General features: G+C 42.1%; 1 protein-coding gene across 1 annotated transcript in view; it reads left to right on the forward strand.

Moving 5' to 3' along the window:
- Positions 1–21421, forward strand: part of MBOAT2 (membrane bound glycerophospholipid O-acyltransferase 2) — a 319612-nt gene that overhangs the window by 219949 nt on the left and 78242 nt on the right. The window contains exon 6 of the mRNA XM_073625406.1: positions 12152–12206. Coding sequence (XP_073481507.1) covers positions 12152–12206 — 55 coding nt within the window. The remainder of the gene's footprint in view (positions 1–12151; positions 12207–21421) is intronic.

Genomic DNA, 21421 nt, shown 5'->3' on the forward strand with positions numbered 1-21421 from the left:
AGCTACAATATGACTGACCATTAAAGATACCATCTAGGGGTCTCTTTCCCCACAAGGCACAAGTGACCACACTAGAGATAGGTGGTCAACATCCAGGGTGAGTGTACATCCATGTGGGGCACTCCATCTGCACACTGAATAGTGGAACACAGAATTTTATATTTTGCATTGGAGCACGAGTACTTTTCTTCACAATTGTGGAACTTTTTATATTTACTGAATGTATGATATTTACCTTCTGATATGATTTATGAATTTGCACTAGCTAAGCCCTGTGTTTGTTTATACATTTATGATGTTTTAATGGCGCTGGTGCAGATCAGGCACCTGCAGTTTGGGCATCAATAATACGTACATTTAAACTTTGATAATCCACCAAATGACTTAAAAATCTGCACAGTCACGCATGTGATTTAGGCATTCCTGCCAGACAGCATAGGGAGGTTTGGGGTTCAGTTTACGGATTAGACAATTCAGCAGCAGCAGAAGACTGATGCACTCAGTGGCTCAGGCATTATTGCTTTAAGCGTATGTCCAGCTACATTTATTTATAAAGAATTAGAATCCCTATGGTGTTTCTACAGCTAGCTGGGGTACCTTTTGAGAGATTTCCTTTACTTCCATTTCTAATGAAAACAGTTTCACCAGACAGGAAATGAGAAGTACATCTCCAACAAGCCAAGGGAAATAGACTAGCATTTCCTGTGGTCTCCCTCCAGCTGAACTTTTCCCTATTACAACTTATTATGCTTTGTTCCACAATGTGTCTCTGTGTGGAGACAGCCATTTTTGCACAAGTAGGGCTTTGCTTCCTTGTGTCAGGGGCTCCAGCAAGGAGAACAGTGAGCAGCACAGTGGTGACATCACCAAATCTCACTCCAAATCTCCTGAGGCTAGCAGTCCGGGATAGCTGTGCATTAGATCTCACACTGCAGATATACAGATATGAGGCTATATGCACAGGAGTGCCTAGGCACTCTAAAATACCAGGAAACGCATTGCTGATTTTCTGGAGGAATTCTGGACACATTTTTAAAATTATTGCTTAGGCACAATTAAGATTTCTAGATGTTTCCCAAATCTTGGCAAATCTTCACTTTTTGAGTTCAAGTCAACTTTAACAAAGGTGGATCACCTATGCAGGGAGTGTGCTGCTTTCAATGAATTGGTCGAATCATAAATTTGCTTTGTAAGAAGCAGTAAAGAACAACCACTGCAAAGCAGGAAACATACAGTATCTCACAAAGGTGAGTACACCCCTCACATTTTTGTAAATATTTTATTATATCTTTTAATTTGACAAAATTGAAGAAATTACACTTTGCTACAATGTAAAGTAGTGAGTGACCAGTTTGTATAACAGTGTAAATTTGCTGTCCCTTCAAAATAACTCAACACACACAGCCATAAATGTCTAAACCGCTGGCCACAAAAGTGAGTACACCCCTAAGTGAAAATGTCCAAATTGGGCCCCAAGTGTCAACATTTTGTGTGGCCACCATTATTTTCCAGCACTGCCTTAACCCTCTTGGGCATGGAGTTCACCAGAGCTTCACAGGTTGCCACTGAAGTCCTCTTCCATTCCTCCATGACGACATCACGGAGCTGGTGGATGTTAGAGACCTTGCGCTCCTCCACCTACCATTTGAGGATGCCCCACAGGTGCTCAATAGGGTTTAGGTCTGTAGACATGCTTGGCTAGTCCACCACCCTCAGCTTCTTTAGCAAGGCAGTGGTCATCTTGTAGGTGTGTTTGGGTCGTTATCATGTTGGAATACTCCCCTACAGCCCAGTCTCCGAAGGGAGGGGATTATGCTCTGCTTCAGTATGTCACAGTACATGTTGGTATTCATGGTTCCCTCAATGAACTGTAGTTCCCCAGTGCTAGCAGCACTCATGCAGCCCCAGACCATGACACTCCCACCATCATACTTGACTGTAGGCAAGACACACTTGTCTTTGTACTCCTCACCTGATTGCCACCACACATGCTTGACACCATCTGAACCAAATACGTTTATCTTGGTCTCATCAGGTTCCAGTAATCCTTGTCCTTAGTCTGCTTGTCTTCAGCAAACTGTTTGCGAGCTTTCTTGTGCATCATGTTTAGAAGAGGCTTCCTTCTGGGATGACAGCCATGCAGACCAATTTGATGCAGTGTGCGGCGTATGGTCTGATCACAGGCTGATCCCCCACCCCTTCAGCCTCTGCAGCAATGCTGGCAGCACTCATACGTCTAATTCCCAAAGACAACTTCTGGATATGACGCCGAGCGCGTGCACTCAACTTCTTTGGTCGACCATGGTGAGGCCTGTTCTAAGTGGAACCTGTCCTGTTAAACTGCTGTATGGTCTTGGCCACTGTGCTGCAGCTCAATTTCAGGGTCTTGGCAATCTTCTTATAGCCTAGGCCATCTTTATGTAGAGCAACAATTCCTTTTTTCAAATCCTCAGAGTTCTTTGCCATGAGGTGCCATGTTGAACTTCCAGTGACCAGTATGAGAGAGTGCGAGCGATAACACCAAATTGAACACACCTGCTCCCCATTCACACCTGAGACCTTGTAACACTAATGAGTCACATGACACGGGGAAGGGAAAATGGCTAATTTTCCCAATTTGGACATTTTACGGGTGCGCTTACTTTTGTTGCCAGTGGTTTAGACATTAATGGCTGTGTGTTGCGTTATTTTGAGGGGACACCAAATTTACACTGTTATACAAGCTGTACACTCACTACTTTACATTGTAGCAAAGTGTCATTTCTTCAGTGTTGTCACATGAAAAGATATAATAAAATATTTACAAAAATGACACACGTTATAAATAAAAACAAACATTTTTAAATGTACTAAAACATGGTCAGTGAACGGTGTCAGTAGGACAGTGGATGGTGTCAGTCAGTAGAGCAGTGGACGTATCAGTTGGGCAGATGTTGGTGTCAGTAGGACAGTGGGTAGTGTCAGTCAGTAGAGCAGTGGATGTGTCAGTAGTAGTCAGAGGAGAGGAGGGAAGCCAGCAGCGCTGCAGAAGGGGTGATCAGCAGGGAGAATCTGTACCACACGGGGTGATTAGGGTGTGCCCAGGCACAACCAGCACACTCCATGCACACGCCTATGATACAAACTGAATTCTGCCAATAAAACTATACATTTAAAAGAAAGCGACTTTTCACTTATGTAACTTTAGCCTGTGGCTAAGAGACAAGGACTGTGATAGGACCATGCTGGTTCCTAAACAGTGTATTTTCAAATGTTTAATTTTTTCTATTGGGTTGCCAGCTCCTAGAGCTGGATTGTGATGATTCTTCAGTGGGTTTGAAGATTCCATTTTAAAGTGAACCTTTTTCTTGCACTTGAATAGCAAAGCAACAGGTTCACCCTAATGCAGACGTCCACAAACACTCATACTTGCCTTTCTTATACAGGGTTATAGACTACATTGCCAGTAACTACTGTCATATGGAGTGGGCCACATGTTTAATTTTACCCGGACATACTTCATATTTTGTTCAGCTCCCAGTGCTAAACAGAAGGGTGGCATAATAAAGGAAAGATAAGAATATGTGCTTGTGGAGGGGTCGGGGTAAAGCAAACATTTTATTTTGCCCTGTAAAGTCAAATCACAGCATGGCTTTAACCACTTCTTGCCTGCGCTATAGCCGAAAGACGGCTACAGCAGGGGCTTACTTTTCCGGGAGGGCGTTCATGGACGTCCTCCCATGATCGCACTGTGATCACAGCTGATCACAGATTGGGGTAAAGGGCCAATCACAGCGGGCCCTTTACCACGTGATCAGCTGCGTCCAATGATAGCTGATCATGGATTTAAACGCACAAGCCAGTTATTGGCTTTTTTTTCCTCATGCTGACAGCGTGAGGAGACAAGAGAGCCGATAACTGGCTTGTGTTAAAGGGACATTGTCCATTGTTCTGATTATCAGTGCAGTGCTAACAGTGCCCACCAGTGCTGACAATCAGTGCCTATCAGTGCTGCCTATCAGTGCCATCAGTACCGCCTATCAGTGTCCATCAATGCAGCCTCATCAGCGCATATAAGTGAAGGAGAAAAAAATATTTTTTCTAAATTTTCGGTCTTTTTTCATTTGTTTAGTAAAAAATAATCACCCAGTGGTGATTAAATATCACCAAAAGAAAGCTCTATTCGTGTGAAAAAAATTATAAAAATCTCATATGGGCATATATTGAAAATTGGCCTGGGCAGGAATGGGGAAAAGGTACCCAGTGGGCAAGTGGTTAAAGTAAAACCTTTGCCCCGACTACGCACACTAAGGTATTTACATATTCTGAAAAAAGCAGTGAACACACTTGAAAACAAGTCCAACTCGCCTCTGTAGCTATAGGCATTGTTTGGAAAATAATCTTCAAAGTTCACAATAGCACTGAAATTTCAGCTATTATGTATGGACAGCAGAATCTTGGCAGGCTGCTACTCATCTTATGTAAACAAACAGCTGGTGTTCCTAAAGCCTCATTCACATGGGCTCTGAAGCCTGCTCAACATGAATGAAGCATTTTTTTTACACGTCCATAGCCGCCTGGAGCTGCATGCAGACAGCCAATGTTTGAATAGAGATGCAGCAGCTGTACAGACACAACTGCACATCCAAGTTTAACACGCTTCAGGGGTGGGTGCATGACCCCAAATGCACACCTACTATGTCTCTATTCACTAACATAGTCTGCCTGCATGTAGCTTTATTTGTGTTAACAAATGCCCTTTACTGTATGGGCCTCAGAGCCTGTGTGAATGAGGCCTAAGCTGTTAGAAACCAACTTCAGAGTCTTTGTTGTGATTTTTGGGGATATTTGAGAATAAATTACTTCACAGTACAAGTAGCTAGAGAGATAAGTGATGGCTTGTTTTAAAGCTCCTTCTCTTCTTGTTGGCAATATATGCAATTCATATTAGGCACTTTAAATGTAATTGGACCAGCACATACAGTGCCTTGAAAAAGTATTCATACCCCTTGTAATTTTCCACATTTTGTCATGTTACAACCAAAAACGTAAATGTATTTCATTGGGATTTTATGTGATAGACAACAAAAAGTGGCACATAATTGTGAAGTGGAGGGAAAATGATAAATGTTTTTTTTCAAAATGTTTTACAAATAAATATGTGAAAAGTGTGGCGTGCATTTGTATTCAGCCCCCCTGAGTCAATACTTCGTAGTACCACCTTTGGCTGCAATTATAGCTGCAAGTCTTTTTGGGTATATCTCTACCAGCTTTGCACATCTAGAGTGACATTTTTGCCCATTCTTCTTTGCCAAAAGCTCAAGCTCTGTCAGTTTGGATGGAGAGCGTCTGCGAACAGCAGTTTTCAGGTCTTGCCACAGATTCTCAATTGGGTTCAGGTCTGGACTTTGTCTGGGCCATTCTAACACATGAATATGCTTTGATCTAAACCATTCCATTGTAGCTCTGGCTGTATGTTTCCCTGTCCCTGCTGTAGAAAAACATTCCCACAACATGATGCTGCCACCATCATGTTTCACGGTGGAGATGGTGTGTTCAGGGTGCAGTGTTAGTTTTCCGCCACACATAGCGTTTTGCTTTTAGGGCAAAAAGTTCAATTTTGGTCTCATCTGACCAGAGCACCTTCTTCCACATGTTTGCTGTGACCCCCACATGGCTTCTCGCAGACTGCAAATGGGACTTCTTATGGCTTTCTTTCAACAATGGCTTCCTTCTTGCCACTCTTCCATAAAGGCCAGATTGTGGAGTGCACAACTAATAGTTTTCCTGTGGACAGATTCTCCTACCTGAGCTGTGAATCTCTGCAGCTCTTCCAGAGTTACCATGGACCTCTTGGCTGCTACTCTGATTAATGCTCTCCTTGCCCTGCCTGTCAGTTTAGGTGGTTGGCCATGTCTTGGTAAGTTTGCAGTTGTGTCATTCTCTTTCCATTTTCGGATGATGGATTGAACAGTGCTCCATGAGATATTCAAAGCTTGCGATATTTTTTTTATAACCTAACCCTGCTTTAGGCTTGGTTCACACTATTGCGAATTGGATGCAGATTTTCCCCACATCCAATTCGCATGACAGGAGAGTGTGACCGGCTCTCAATAGAGCCAGTTCACACATCTCCGGGGCAGCCATGGAGCACACAGCAGAAGAGTCCTGTTCATCTTTGGCTTTGTTTCAGGTCCGACTTCAGCCAAAAATTCTGTCCTAATTCTGACCTGAAACGGTGAATGGGGATGCACCGGATCCCTGCTGTGCCCCGCAGCTGCACATAGTGTGAACCCAGCCTTCAACTTCTCCACAACTTTATTCCTGACCTGTCTGGTGTGTTCCTTGGCTTTCATGATGCTGTTTGTTCACTAAGTGTCTCACACAGATGGACTCTATTTACTAATTAGGTGGCTTCTGAAGGCAATTGGTTCCACTAGATTTTAGTTAGGGCTATCAGAGTAAAGGGGGCTGAATACAAATGCACACCACACTTTTCAGATCTTTATTTGTAAACATTTTTGAAAACCATTTATCATTTTCCTTCCACTTCACAATTATGTGCCACTTTGTTTTGGTCTATCACATAAAATCCCAATATAATCCATTTACGTTTTTGGTTGTAACATCACAAAATGTGGAAAATTTCAAGGGGTATAAAAACTTTTGAAGGGGAATTTAATTCTGGCAGACAGGTGGTGTGTGAAGCACATAATTCTCTAATACTGTATATATAACATTGAAGAAGGAGCATCAGATCTGCACAGTGGAGCTCCGAAGGTAAATATAATTGATCACTTTTAATTACTCTTCACATGATGTTCTCTTTTGGATAAAGCATGTTGATAAAGGTAATTGTCTCTATGTTGTCAATGTTTTCCTGCAGCTACAGTTTTGTGTCATATTACAGTTTTATATTTGTATTTGTGCTAGTGACAGGTCCTGTTTAAGTCATGATGTCTCATTAATGAATATCTTCCTGCATCATTCATTGAACACACTCAGAATTTCTAACTTCCGTTCTTTATTCATCACCAGCAAATGTAATTAGAGATGTAAATGTGTAGTTATTTTCCTGTCACTTAAAATGCTTCCCAGAGTACACTGCTGATTACATACTGGCATGATTAATGAACAACTGCTGTGTAGACTACTCTATATTCTACATAAGGTTTTCAGATTCCTATGGAGGCACAAAAGATCATTTATGAATACATAAAAAACATAACAAAACTTGGAAATACCCGTTAAGAGTGTGTGTGAATAGTTTGTGCATTTTACATTCTGTATTAATTGAATTGATTTTTGGTAGTGCAAAGCTTGGATGTGATCAGATCAGATTTTTGGTCCTGCCAGAAACAGGATGGGAGTTTTGGTTCTTCCAGGTTGTGAGATTATATTAAGGGTTTTGGTCCTGCCAGGCGTAAATGTGAGAATATATCATGATAAGGTTTATGGTCCTGCTTAGAGATGTTACATTTTCCGTAAATTTTTAAGCCATAGGAAAAAAATTAAAATTATTGGGGAGTAGTTTTACAAATTGGAAGTCATTTTGCTACACTGGGAAGGTGAAATGCAGTGTATATAAACGTACTAAGCAAATTAACCCTGTTATACAAGCTGTACACTCACTACTTTACATTGTAGCAAAGTGTCATTTCTTCATTGTTGTCACATGAAAAGATGTAATAAAATATTTACATTAAAATGTGAGGGGTGTAATCACTTCTGTGAGATACTGTATATACACATGCAAGCATGTGTTTTGTCATCCTTGTAGCATTTGGAAAAGAATATTTCTTCTCACAATATCTGCAAATTGCAGCTTTGCTCTCGGCAGAAATTGCACTATAAAAATGATTCCAAACTCTAGATATTGGTCTCACCATTTTACTGAGACGAGGAGAGGAAAAAACTATTTACTGACCAGACTCTAGGGAAATATTATGCTGTGATGGTGGAGAATATTATAATATGAATCATTTAGCCCAGGTTCACACTGAGCTGCGGGAATTAAGCCGTGCGAGTTCAGCTGAACTTACACGATTTCACTCCCACATGTCAGTCCCAATTTCGGCCGCGATTTCAGAGACATCTGTGCGGGTTTCTGCACAGATGTCAATGTAAATCGCAGCCCGAAGTCGCAAAAAGTAGTACAAAAACTTAGGACGGTGTGATTGCCGGCATTTGCCACTGATTTGACATGTCAAATCACATGTCAAATCATACCAATGTGAACCAGGGCTTAAAGATAATAAATATACATTTCTCAGACAAATGAATTTACCCTCTTAGCTGTCAATAAAGGCCTGAGAGGACAGAAATCATCTACTGTATCCCAACAATCATCCAACTGTAGGAGGTACAAGATGGAGCCCACAAGCAAACTATACTAGAGCCTTTCCCCCTGCAGTGCCCCCTAGTGGCAGCAATGCATATTTCTCTTGTTTGAGAGCTGCATTGAGAACTACAGTGTTACTTGTATTGTATTCCGTTGATTTGCTTGTCTTCAGCTGAGAGAACTTGCAATAATTTAAGACTTTACTTAAAGTATCAGAAATCTTTCATTAAAGTGTTACTTGATTTGATTGTAGCCGTATTAGTGCAATTGTGACAGAGAAAATTGAGTACTGTCCGTGATACTTTTTTTATTTGCACTAACGTACAATTTTTCAGGACAAGCTTTCGGGGTATGTCCCCTTCTTCAAGGTCCAAGCAGTACTGATTCACAAATTTTTTTTTTTTTTTCTTTAACATGCTGCTTAAAAATTTGTGAATCAGTACTGCTTGGACCTTGAAGAAGGGGACATACCCCGAAAGCTTGTCCTGAAAAATTGTATGTTAGTGCAAATAAAAAAAGTATCACGGACAGTACTCAATTTTCTCTATTAAAGTGTTCCTAAACCCAGAACCTGCATTCACTATATCTGGTCTCCCACAGTACACAGAACATGGAAATGCAATTATTTTAGTAAATATAAACTGATAAATACCTTTTCTCATTAGCAGTATATAGCAGCCTTGTGACTTCTATCAGTTCCTTGTAAACCTTGTAGGAGGAGTTTTCATACTGCACTGATCCTGTGTCTGGACAGTGCTGAGTGGCCCTGTGCTGATCACATGCACACTCCCAAGAAAAAAAAACTCTCTAGCAATACACACCAAACTGAGCATGCGTAGCCTGTCCACTGGCTCTGTAAATATCAGGTTATTTTTTTTTGAGACAGTGGAAGAAGAGGAGGATCAAATCGCCTTTTTTACACAATGCAAAAAAGATTAAACCCCTTAGGTTTCATAGTGAGTATAACAAGCATGCCAGGCATAAATGTGAGATTATATCGTGATAGTGTTGTTGTTCCTACCAGACATGGACGTTAGATTATATTATTCTGGAAATATATCATAGTGTGCCTGACAGTACTTCAAACTAAACTGCACAGACTTGGGAAAAGCTCCTATATAGGGGTGGGTGCTTGACTATGGTGCCTTATAGATCAAAAAAGAAAAATAAGCCAGCACACAAATCCAGATGGAGAATTAACTGACCTCCCATATCAGCAAAAACACAGATAACTGAAGATTTGAGGGCATGGCAGCTGTCTTTATTAAGGTATCAAGATATGCTTGTCGCCTTGATAAAGAGAGCCCCCATGCCCTCAAAACATTAGTGTTATCTTTTTAGCTGATATAGGATGTCAGTAAACTCGCCATCCGGATTTACAAACGTGTGCTGGCTTTTCATCATAGTGTTCCTGTGACATTATTTTCTCATATGTGAATCAGAAGTCTGAAGAACTGTTTTCTGGGAGAGGGAGGCTCCATTCACATGCCAGAATAGTTGGGCCTTATAAAAAAAAAATACTGAAGAAGCAACACTTTGCTGCAAGAAACTAGCCACATTCTCTGTTTTTCCAAGGCTGCATGGGATAGGAGTTTCCAAATGACCCCCTTTCTGTAAAGAACATCAACTATACTTACCTTTTTGGTGACCCATGTCTGGAAACGTTGCTGCTTCACTAATGCAGGCATTCCATACTTTTGGTATTCTATTCTACCTACTTCCCTATTTGCACTCTGTATTTCCCCTTGCTAACTCATACATCACTACTGGGCCTACCAGCCTGCAAGAGGAATCACTGTGTGTGGCAAGGAGGCAGGTATTTGACCAATGCAGAAGAGTTGAATACTTGCAGTGGCCAGGGCGCAGAGAAGTGGAGGTGTTACAACACACGTGCCTCTGGAATAGAAAGTTTTCATGATCTCCTTTACAGAACTGTAAGCAATATACAGTGTGCAAAATGATATACTGTATATATTATATCATATATATATATATATATATATATATATATATATATATATATATATATGTGTATGTACAGTATATATATTTATATTGTACAGGGTATCAGGGGTGGGTCCTGGACAGGGGGTACATGTCCCCACTATTTATGTTGCAGCCCCTGTTTTGAGTACTCAGGCAGGATGAGGGTTTCCAGTTTAGATTGGTCAGAGAGGAAAGATTTATAGTGCTCTCTGTATTGGTAAGGCCTCATTTAGGACACGGAATCTGGAGGCTCGTAGAGACTTTGGATGGGAAAGAGCCTCCAATCTTCAGTAGAGGAACTTTGGTCCTGAAAGGGTTATCCCACCTGTAGGGAAAGCCTGAAAAAGAGCAGGATGGAGTCATGGCATGTTGATGGGGTGGAGTAGGAGTACTTCACAGCTGTAAGCAAGTGTGGACTGACATGCAACTGAGACATTTGTTTTCTGAACTTCTGCGGCCCAGACGGGAACCCTAAACCCAAGTGTGGGAATAGTATACCAGCAGTGAGCCATTATGTTGTCTTAACTATACCAGGATTATGGACTGTTTGCCTTTGCTTTTGCTGAAAGTAGCTGTTTTTTTTTTTTTGCTTGTGTAGCACCCCCTAATATAGGTGCTAAGACGTAAATAGTTAGATTAGTGTAATTTTCTCTTCCTCTAGAGGCAAGGCAAATCCTCTAACAGGGAGGCTAAGTGGGGCTAGAAGCAAATCCTCTAACAGAATGCTGCAATTCATTAGTTAGGACTACTCATGGTGTTCTGGTGATGTTAAGTTTGCCTAGGGCCTCCTCCTGCATTCTAGAAACTAGTAGAGCTTTCTGGAACATGGGTGGGAGCTAAGCAAATAGGCAGCATGAGTATGTAGCAGTCTCAACCAATTACAGGGGAGGTGCCCCTGGGCATGCTGGGATTGGCCTATATATTCAGAGAACATGTGAGCTCTGGATCCTTCCCAGAGAGTGGAGTGCACCAGCCAGGGGTGAGGCAGTCTTGCCTTCCCTGGCACCTGCTGCCATGGGGCCTCAGGTGGGCGACCTAAGGGCTTGAAGCGAAAATGGAGGAGTGACCCTGGTGCTTCTAAAGAGCTGACTGAAGGGGAGCTGTGCCTAAGAGGATCTGTTTGCGACTCCTGTGAGTACAGACCAAAGACCTAGAGGCCTATTCTTTTGGCTATGTGCTAGTACAGTCAGTCAAGGTTCCAACTAAAGAGATCACTGGCTAGTGATCTGAAGAGCTTTATCTACCTGTCCTTCACTACCAGAGACTTTGCTCATACTCTAAATTTCTACACTGCTACACAGCAGAGGTCTGCCATCTGCTCCCAGAAAGGGAGTTTGCCTACTGTTCATTTCTAGATCAGCTAGAGTCCTCAAATTGTGAATAATTTTGTTCTGGAGTAACCTATTACGAATCCCCTATCCAATTCCTCAAAAATAAAAATACAAAACAATACTCCTAGACTCATCTTTGACTACATCAAGCCTAAGTGTGTGTACCTGGCTGCAGGAAATACCTTTGTACCTGGCTGCCAGTGAAGATGTAAAGGCTATCTGGGTAATACTCAAGCTGCACCTACTGGGTTAGCGCTACACATGAAACCAGTAAAAACTGTTCACCTCTGTAAGGTGGTGCTGGCTGGTGACCCAAGTTCCCCATATTACAATATATATATATATATATATATATATATATATATATATATATATATATATATGTGTGTGTGTGTATATGTATATCTTCCAGTGTGGTGGGGAGCATCCAAATCAGTTACCAGGGCTTTGTAGCAGGGGAAGGAAGCCTGTGTGCATTTATGTAAATACTTACCTTTCATCTCATCTATTATAGGAATATTTTGTAAAGAAGAAACGCTGACGCCATCGCAAAGAAGACTGGCTGTTAGGTAAGACTGTTCTGTTTGTTTATCTCTGTACTTTACAGACTATACAGAAATTAAAAAAATCTTTTAATACAATGTGTTCCTAAAATATGTCAGTTAGCTGGTTGTTGTATCATATTACCTATGTCATTTGTGCGAGCATGGGTGGCTATAGCAGCAAAGAGAGGGATTTTTTTTTGCCTATAAATTCTTTATTTAAAGGAATCAACAATGCAACATGACAACGATGGTCACAGAATCATGAGAGGTGTCATATAAAAACAGAACATGGATTAGAAAGACTTTGTAGTGATACATTAATGGCCTCACGTCTTAAAACTTATACATATTGACTAAACTTACAAGAAATGGCAAAACAGTATTTATAATGGGTTGCACTCCCATAGCATTGCTGATCCCAGAGTTTTTCCGATTTTCAAGAAGGAGATTAAGACATAGGCTAAAAAGTACACAAGAAGGACAAAAAATAATGGTGCTGGGGGGGAGGAGAAGTGAGGGAGGGAGATTTAGAGTCTCTCCCCCCTCCCGACTGGCAACCCAACAGGACTCCCTAAAAACGAGGCAATGTTTAGGATTCTGAAAAGTTGGAATTGTGATGCTAGAGGGGACTGATCTTTATAGAAGATGTAAGGGGTCCAGATCTTCCAGTATTTCTTGCCTTGTTCTTTCATTGTCATAGTGAGGTCCTCCATCAGTTGGATATCCTGGATCCTAGCAAGCCACTGAGATTTAGTAGGGGTATCTGCACTTTTCTGTACCTCCGGGATACAGGCCTTGGCAGCTGTGAGTAGATGTGTCAACAAGGAGTTTTTGTACTTTTTGTTAGACTTAGGGGTGTCATGCAACAAGTAAACAAGTAAACCAAGGGATTCTTCTCTAGAGTCACACCTGTAAGAAGATTTATTGTTTGACTTTTTCCAAAAGTCTTGAAGCTTATGGCATTCCCAAAAAATTCCCAAAAAATGTGGAGGAGAGAACCCTCAGACTCCTGACAGCGTCAGCAAGTGCTTGGTACCCGGTGGAAAATTGGGTTTAGTACCACCGGTGTTCTGTACCATCTGATAAAGAGCTTTTAACCCCCCTCTTGATAGCTACTCACTATTGAGGCCATATGAGCAAAGAGTACAATTCTTTCTTTCTGTGCCTGAGAGAAATTTATGTTGAGGTCCCTCTCCCATTGTTGCAAGAAAGGGAGTTCTAAGAGAGGATTTTTAAAGAGATTTGACAAAAAGCAAAGTTCCCACTTATCAATCACCATAAAAATTTAGGGTACCTTTACCAAAGCAGCATACATGAGAATAACTTGAAGAGCATTTTTAACTCATGGACCAGGTAACCATAGCAGTACAGAAAGCGGTTTTGGATATTTTCTTCAGTAGTAGAGGTGTGTATTTTACATGTATGGAGTTGAAGTAATTACCCTTTATTTGGCAACTTAAGTTATGCAAGCTTTTGGATGCCTTGGATCCCTGTTTTAAACTTGAAGAAGGGATCTAAAGCATCTCAAAGCTTGCAACTTTGCTAGCTTAAAGTAGTAGTTCACGTTTGAAATATAAAAGCTACTTTAAATATTAATATGCTATGGGTATCTGTAAGTTTCTATTGTGCAACATTTGGGCTATGGCCGTGATCCTGTTTTTCTGCAATCTGAACGTGAATCTAATTTCAGTGACATCATGCGTTCCATGGTGTCGCTTAACCCCCTCCCTGCATGCATCATCCTTTGACTCCCTGCGCAAGCAAATAGGAAGTGCATTCTCTTCCTTTCCAAGTGCAACTTTGAAAAAGGGGGTGTTCCAATTCCTTTGGAGTTAAAGCTCTCTCTGCTTAGCTCATGCAGGGAACAGATACCGAAAGCAAACTGGCATACACACTCAGGGAATGTGCTGCGCAAATCTTTTTGCAGTGGTGAGCGCTCAATACTTTAAGAGCCTTTGATGTCAGATTCCTGCCTAGTGCATCCTGTCCTTGTCATTCTCTAAATTTATTTCGGAATGGTGAAAAAGCAAGATAAGTAAAGAAAAACGCGGTGAGGGTTCCTTAAAAAAAAAAAAAAAAAATGTCCTACGTATGGCCATTCCTATTAGAGCTGAATTCCAGGAAACACTTGCAGTGTTGAACCATTGTACATACATGTAGCTGGGCACAAAGCATATGTATTGCTGTCTATTCAGCCCCAAGATTTACACCATGAGGAAAAAGGTATTTTATGCCCCTGACGCTCATATCCAATTCAACTCCTAGAATCAAATAATTATTAAAACAGCTTCAAAGGGCTTTACAATCATTTAGCTCATACAAGAAATAAACAGTAGCCACTTAAAAACAATGTATCAGCGTAAAAAGCAACAATAATGATAAATAGACAAGGAACATGTGTAAATATTTATAAACCCGGAGGTATAGCAAGCAGTAGACAAATCATATCTGCATACTGGCTGAGCAAGGCTGCCTTCTCAAATACAGGTTTGGGGAACCGGCTTCTGTAGAGAGAGAAAGAGTAGGTGAAAAGGCTTCAAGCAGCCAAATTTTTACTTGCCATTTATTAAACCAAATTACTACACTATCGGGCTGCTTGGGAACTTTCTCCCCTGCCCCCCCCCCCCCCCCCCAAAAAAAATGTACCCTGTCATATAACAGAGTCAGGTCAGTGACTTGATTTTCTCTACTTTAATTAAGTCTTGCCCATAGACAATGAATGGACACTAAAAGGGCAGCAGCAAGACAAAAAGTGCATCTCTCTGCTCTATGCTTCTGTCAGCACATACTGTATGTACTGCAAGACAGTTAATTGGCTCCTAGTGCATTCCTTATACTAACCACATTGTCTTGAGAGTCGAGATTCTTCAGGTAGCATAGTTCTAGAGCAGAGCAAGGATTCCATATACAGTGTACATATTGTGATATTTCAGTCTATTGGGATTATATTTCCAGTGGCGTCTCCAGCTTTCATATTTAGGGGGGGGGGGGGCACATGGGGGGACAGGGACAAAAGTAGGGCGGCAACTATAAAATGCAAATATATATATATATATATATATATATAAAGTCCTGGGGCCCTTTACTACGATCCCACAATGGCCCTTTCACATGTTCTGCAGTGAGCTCCCTTCCTACTGTATTGCCCCCCCCCCCCCCCCCCAGGGTGGCAGAAAACAAGAGATATATGTCACCAGCATACCAAGAAAATATAAGGGTGCAAAGCAGTGGGAGAACTATCAGGGTTGCAAAGGCTGTCTTGCCACCGGGCCCTGGTGTTCTGCCACTGTGGGGTTCCCCAGCCTCCTCTTGCTGTCCTGCTCCTGCTATTGACAGCACTGGTCTGGCATCTCTTGGAATTTACAGGCTGGTTCTCCTGTCCTAGGGATGGGAGAAATCAGTCTGTTTTTTCAGTAACTGAGAGTCCTGGTGGAGTCCTTCCTGCAACTCGCTCTTCTCCCTGCCAATGAGGATGCAGGGGAAGGAGCAGATTGGGCGGCCGTGGTTGTGTGAGTGCTCGTATTATGCAGTGTCAGCAAGCAGAGGGAGGGGGGGGGGGGGAATCACCCGCAGGAGCTGACTGGGGACACTCTCCCTCTTAGACATTGCCTTTTTGTAAAAAAAAAAAAAAATTTTAATGGGGGGGGAGGGGTGGGCACATGGTGGGGCACAGCATAATGTTGGGAGGGGGGGGAACGCCATTGCATATTTCCTTGGGTAAAGGTACACTCACTTCAGAAGGGTGCATAAGCAGACTTCAAACAGCAGGTATTCTTCAAACTGACAAGCAGCCAGCTTTATTATATATTTTTTTACAGTTAATAAAAGAAGGTAACATACCACAAAGTAAAAACAAAAACCCAGCCTCTGTCTCCCAAATATGTACCCTCCCTTTTAGATTGTAAGCTCTAATCTGATTCCTAATGTATTGAATTGTATTGTAACCGTATTTTCTGCCCTCACGCTGTAAGGCGCTGCGCAAACTGTTGGCGCTATAGACCCTGTATTATAATATGACAAGATTTGTGGATAAATAACTCGCCCCCCTCCCCAATGTTCTCTCCCTTCACAATGTCACAATATCTAGTTTACAACTGATAATGAAGATCTGCCAGAACAATGCAGACAGGGTTAATTGTGGTAAACATAACTATGACAAGCATGTAAAAAATATTGGCACTCCAGATCTACGTCCTTTTTCCATGTCAATGACTTCTAACAAATTGAAGTCACTATAATGAATTGAGGTCACTAGCAGTAGCATGACAGTCAGGCAACTAGCATTTTCAGAAAGGGAGGTTACCATGGATAGCCTACATACATATTTCACTTTCTGGTAACTTTGCTCAGTTCCTGGTGCCAATGTTTGAACTGCCTTATGCTACCGATCTGTACTGAGCAGTAACCAAGAAGCAGCTGAGCCTATTGAATGGAAGTCAAAGAGCAAAGTGTGTGCTTTGGTAACAGTGTTTGTTTGGCTCTGGCTGATTGTGCATTCTGAACGGTGGCTGCTAAAAGCTGCTGGGCGAATTCTTAACGGGTGCCACAAGTTCAATCACTAAAAATGCAATCCTGAAACAACTCCATCCAGGCGCCGCAGGTTGCTTGTAAACCGACTACCTGCAATATGTTTCTCGGCATGACAAAGTGAAATCTGGACATGGTGACTGCTTTACTAGGTTGGACTGATATTTACTGTAAATGTGTTCTTTGGAGAATAACCCTAACATGAACCCTTATGCCCCGTACACACGGTTTGATTTTCCGATGGAAAATGTCCGATCGGAGCGTGTTGTCGGACATTCCGACCGTGTGTGGGCTCCATCAGACATTTTCCATCGGATTTTCGGACACACAAAGTTTGAGAGCAGGCTATAAAATTTTCCGACACTAAAATCCGATCGCGTCAATTCCGACCGTGTGTGGCCAGTTCCGACGCACAAAGTGCCACGCATGCTCAGAAGAAATTCCGAGACGGAACAGCTCGGTCTGGTAAACTTAGCATTCGCAATGGATACAACACTTTCGTCACGGTGCAATGTTAAAAATGGTTTAATACAGCGCACTCTCTTCTTATTTATAATGTGAGAAGAATGAAGTAGTTTTGCTGCTCATATTCACAAAGACTTCTCACAAACTTCGTTCTTTATTATTTATCGGGATTCCCTCAATATATCTTGATTTGTCCCATCTGACAAAAATTTTTTTGGGTTGTGTTAATTTTTTTTTTAAAGGCAGATTTTTTTTTTTTTTTTTTTTTTTTTTTTAGGTTTGTATTTTTTTCAAGGCTGATCTTTGTTTTATTTTATTTTTAGTTTTACTCCAGAATATTTTTGTGTGTGTTTTGTGTGTCAAGTTACCACAACACCATTGATATCTTGTATTATTTAATCTAAAGGAGATTGTTTGGTGTTGGTGTCCCTTGTTAATATCACATTGTACTTTAAAATGTACCTGAATCCTCACCAACAAACTGTCCTTTTTGAAGGAAAAAACACATAGGCAAGTATAATTGAAACAAAAAATCCTTTATTAAGGGCTCAGAACCAAAAAAAAAAAAGAGGGAGGCAACGCTGGAGAAGCAACAGAAATTGGCGAAGCCTTGGACCCCCAGGGCAGACATCAATTCTTGAACATCAAAATTGGTGGCCTGAGGAGTCCATATGTAAGGGAGTGCAGTCTGGTACAGAAGTCCCCGAGATCCGGAAAGCAGCAGATGACATCTGTGTCCCCAGGCTGTGGTACCACAAGAGGCTGCATCTTTTGCCAGACCAGACTGGATCCAGGGTCATCACTTTCTGGTCTTCCTTCCAAGCTTCCTTCCTGGCTGTGGCTCAGTTGTTGGAGATGTGGCAGGAGGAGGAGTAGGACCTGGAGGAGGAGGACAACTAGTAGGACCTGGAGGAGGAGGAGTAGTAGGACCTGGAGGAGGAGGAGGACCATGTGTGAGGTCACAAATGTGGGTAGCAGATGTTATTTGGCCCCTCAACCCCTTATTAAGAGCTTCCAAAATGAATGACTCACACATGAGTCGTTGGCCCTCCTCCATCCACTGCATTTTACAGGCAATTATGCCAGCAAAGTCCTCCTCCCCAGTGTGGGGGGCTCTCAGGGCCTCTGTAGCCTTCCAAATGAGGCCTATGGCAGCCTCCTCCAGGGTACTCCTCTTCCTGCCACTTTCTCTTTGCGGGTGTAGGGGAGGGACCTGCATATCAGGCAGCCTGCTCGGCCTGGCCACCTCCTGGCTGAGACTTCCCTGTGTATGAAAAAGGGACATGGTTTTATTTTTTGCATCATCAATCACAATCATAAATTAGTACTCCAAACTAACATCTAGTTAGCATCATTGATTGGACAACCTGAAATATTTAGAAGAATGCTATACCTGGCTCAATCTGGGCTCCTCCACATGTTGCTGCCTGGAAGGCCCAGGTTGGGCGTCAGAAGCCTCAGCTGGGGGGGAAGGAAGCGTGGAAGGAAGACTGGAGAGTGATGACCTGGGTTCAGTCTGACCTGCCAGAAAATGCAGCCTGTCATAGTACCACATCCTGGGGACATAGATGTCATCTGCTGCTCCGGATCTCTGCGAATCCTGGACTTTCTTGTGCTCCCTTAGATATGTGCTCCTCAGGCCACCAATTAGGATCTTCAAATAGGTGATGTCTGCCGTGGGGATCACCTGCTTCACAATTTCCAGCAATTGATCCAGCGCTGCCTTCCTCTTTGTTTGGTTCTTATAATGTGGGTGGTTTATCTCCCACAGACAAGGCAGCTCCCTGAACATGTCAATGAAGATTGCCATAAAGTCGGTATCTTTAAAGATATCCATTTGCACTGCAAGACACAACACAAGACAAACCCTAATGTCAGGCAAAACTCTCCTAATCTTGTTACAATATAGGCCTCAATCTAGAAGCAGTATAGGCCCAAGTTTGGCTCTTACCTCATTATCACCATCGGCGCCTCCGATACTCCTTCCTCCTCTCACAGATCGTACGTACTACGCACGCGTGTTACGCTTTACACACACTGCGCATGCGTGTAACTCCTCCCGCCCCTGACGCTCTTTCTAGTCCCCGCCCCTTTTCGTTCGGCGCAGTGGGGGAAGAGCACATGGTGGAGACACAGCAGGTGCGTGCTAATTATAGCAATGAGGAGGAGGAGGAGGAAAGCCCGGAGCCGGAAACATCTGGATCCAGAAGGAGGCGATTTAAGGCCTCACATATGTCCTTTGGGGAGATGTTGGAGATGGTGGACATCCTGAAGAAGGCCAACTATGATGGGAAGTATGGACCTTACCCCAACCCCAATGTCAGAAAGACCAAGATAATGGCGAAAGTGGTCAAAAGTCTGTACCGGAATTTCAGGGTATGTCGATCGAAAGATCAGCTCAGGAAGCGGTGGTCGGACCTGAAATTACGAGAACATGAGCAGTACAGAAAGATCCGGAGAGTGCTGCAAAAAAGTAAGTAGTTGTGCTGTGTTCCTATTCTTTTTGTCTTTATTACGTTCCTGATGCTCCCTGTGCTTTTCTTAAAAGTGTTGTACAGTTTAAAATGTCAACTTTCATGTTCATGGGACATTATTAGTTCGTATCAAACATTTTTCTTTCGGCCTATAAAACCCCATTGTTTTGGCCATATGCATTTGCCCACATTTTTTAGGGACAACTTGTATGAAACTAATTTGGTTGTGTAGATGGGTTTGTTACTAGAATGAAATGCACACTAGATTCTGTGTAAGGAGAGGACACTCAGCAGCTGTTTTCACATCTGGACACTGGAGCTCCAGTGTATACTATAGGGGTGTCTCCATCTGTGAAGCTTCTACAAAACAGGTAAAGTATTGAAGCTTGACAAAGGACACTCAAAATTCTACATCTTGGAACTCTGCCAAAATAGACATTTGTACCCCACTTCCAAGCAATGTTTCATCTTTAAAGTTCTGCCATCAAGTATCTGTGTGCTAAGTATACCATTTTTGTTTTACATAGGGGAGAAAAGACTCGGAGGACACCCCTCATCCGAGGAGACCAGAGCCCCCCCCCCCCCCCGGAAGAAGGCGAAATACCCCCAACACAAGAAGAGCAGGAGGAAGAAGACGTGGTGGAACTAGTCACCACAACAGGTGAGTGTCTGCCACAGGCTCAGGTAAGAGATGGATGCCGGCATATTTATAATACCTGCTTTTTTTTGGTTTCTCTCTTTTTAGGTGATCGCGATGTTGTAGATCCAGATTCTTTCACCTTTGAAAGTGCCCAGATCCTGATCGGGGAGATCATGGGGTGTAATTTAGCATTGGAAAACCTCAAGAAAAACATCAATGATGTTATCCAAAAAAATAAGAACATCATTGATGTTTTGGGGAGAGTTTAAAACCCCTCCAAATCCCTTTGTTTTTTTGTGTGCTACAATGTTCAAAATGTTTTAGCGATTTTTAGAAAAGCCAAATTTGGAGGATGCACACAGTGTGTCAACATGTGCTATCTGCCATCACGGGAGATCAATGGACGCGTTTTGGGGGTGCAACCCCTTCAATAATAAAGTAGCTGTGAGGAAGGGGTTGCTCCCCCAAAACACGTCCCTTGATCCCCTGTGATGGCAGCTAGCACATGTTGACATTCGTAAATTGGTGTGCATCCTCCAAATTTGGCTTTTCCTGGGGTGACTTCACCCCATCTGAACGCAATATCAAACACAGTTCCTAAATACTCATGTCTGATATTGCCTTCAAGTTGTACCAAATGTGAACTTTGTAAGTTCAAAATTTGTGTCTTTCTTGTTGTTTTGAAACATGCCTGTTTTATCTTAAATGGACATTTCTATTTCTGATAATGCCACCCCAAAAATTGTTATACAACAAACATGTTTGTTTTAAAAAACCTTTTCTAAATGCACATGTGATTGTGCAGGTATTAAAAAGATTGTTAATTAAGAATGTGTGGATTATTGTCTCAACGCTACACCACTTTTGTGGTGATGTAATTGCTGCTTTCTGTGACAATGGGGGTTATTTCCTAAGGGTAAATCCACTTTGCACTACAAGTGCAGTTTCAGTGCATTTTCAAGTGCACTTGTAGTGCAAAGTGTCTTTGCCTTTAGTAAATAACACCCAACAGTGCTTTGTATAAGGTTACACAATCACGCCATTTTCAGGACTCACCACATTTCGGTCAGGGTCAGCTAAAACAAACACAAGCAGTAAATGTCACCAACGATTTGCTTAATTTTTTTTTATTT

Source organism: Aquarana catesbeiana, linkage group LG04 (assembly GCF_042186555.1).
Source record: "Aquarana catesbeiana isolate 2022-GZ linkage group LG04, ASM4218655v1, whole genome shotgun sequence".
NCBI classification, from domain to species: domain Eukaryota; kingdom Metazoa; phylum Chordata; class Amphibia; order Anura; family Ranidae; genus Aquarana; species Aquarana catesbeiana.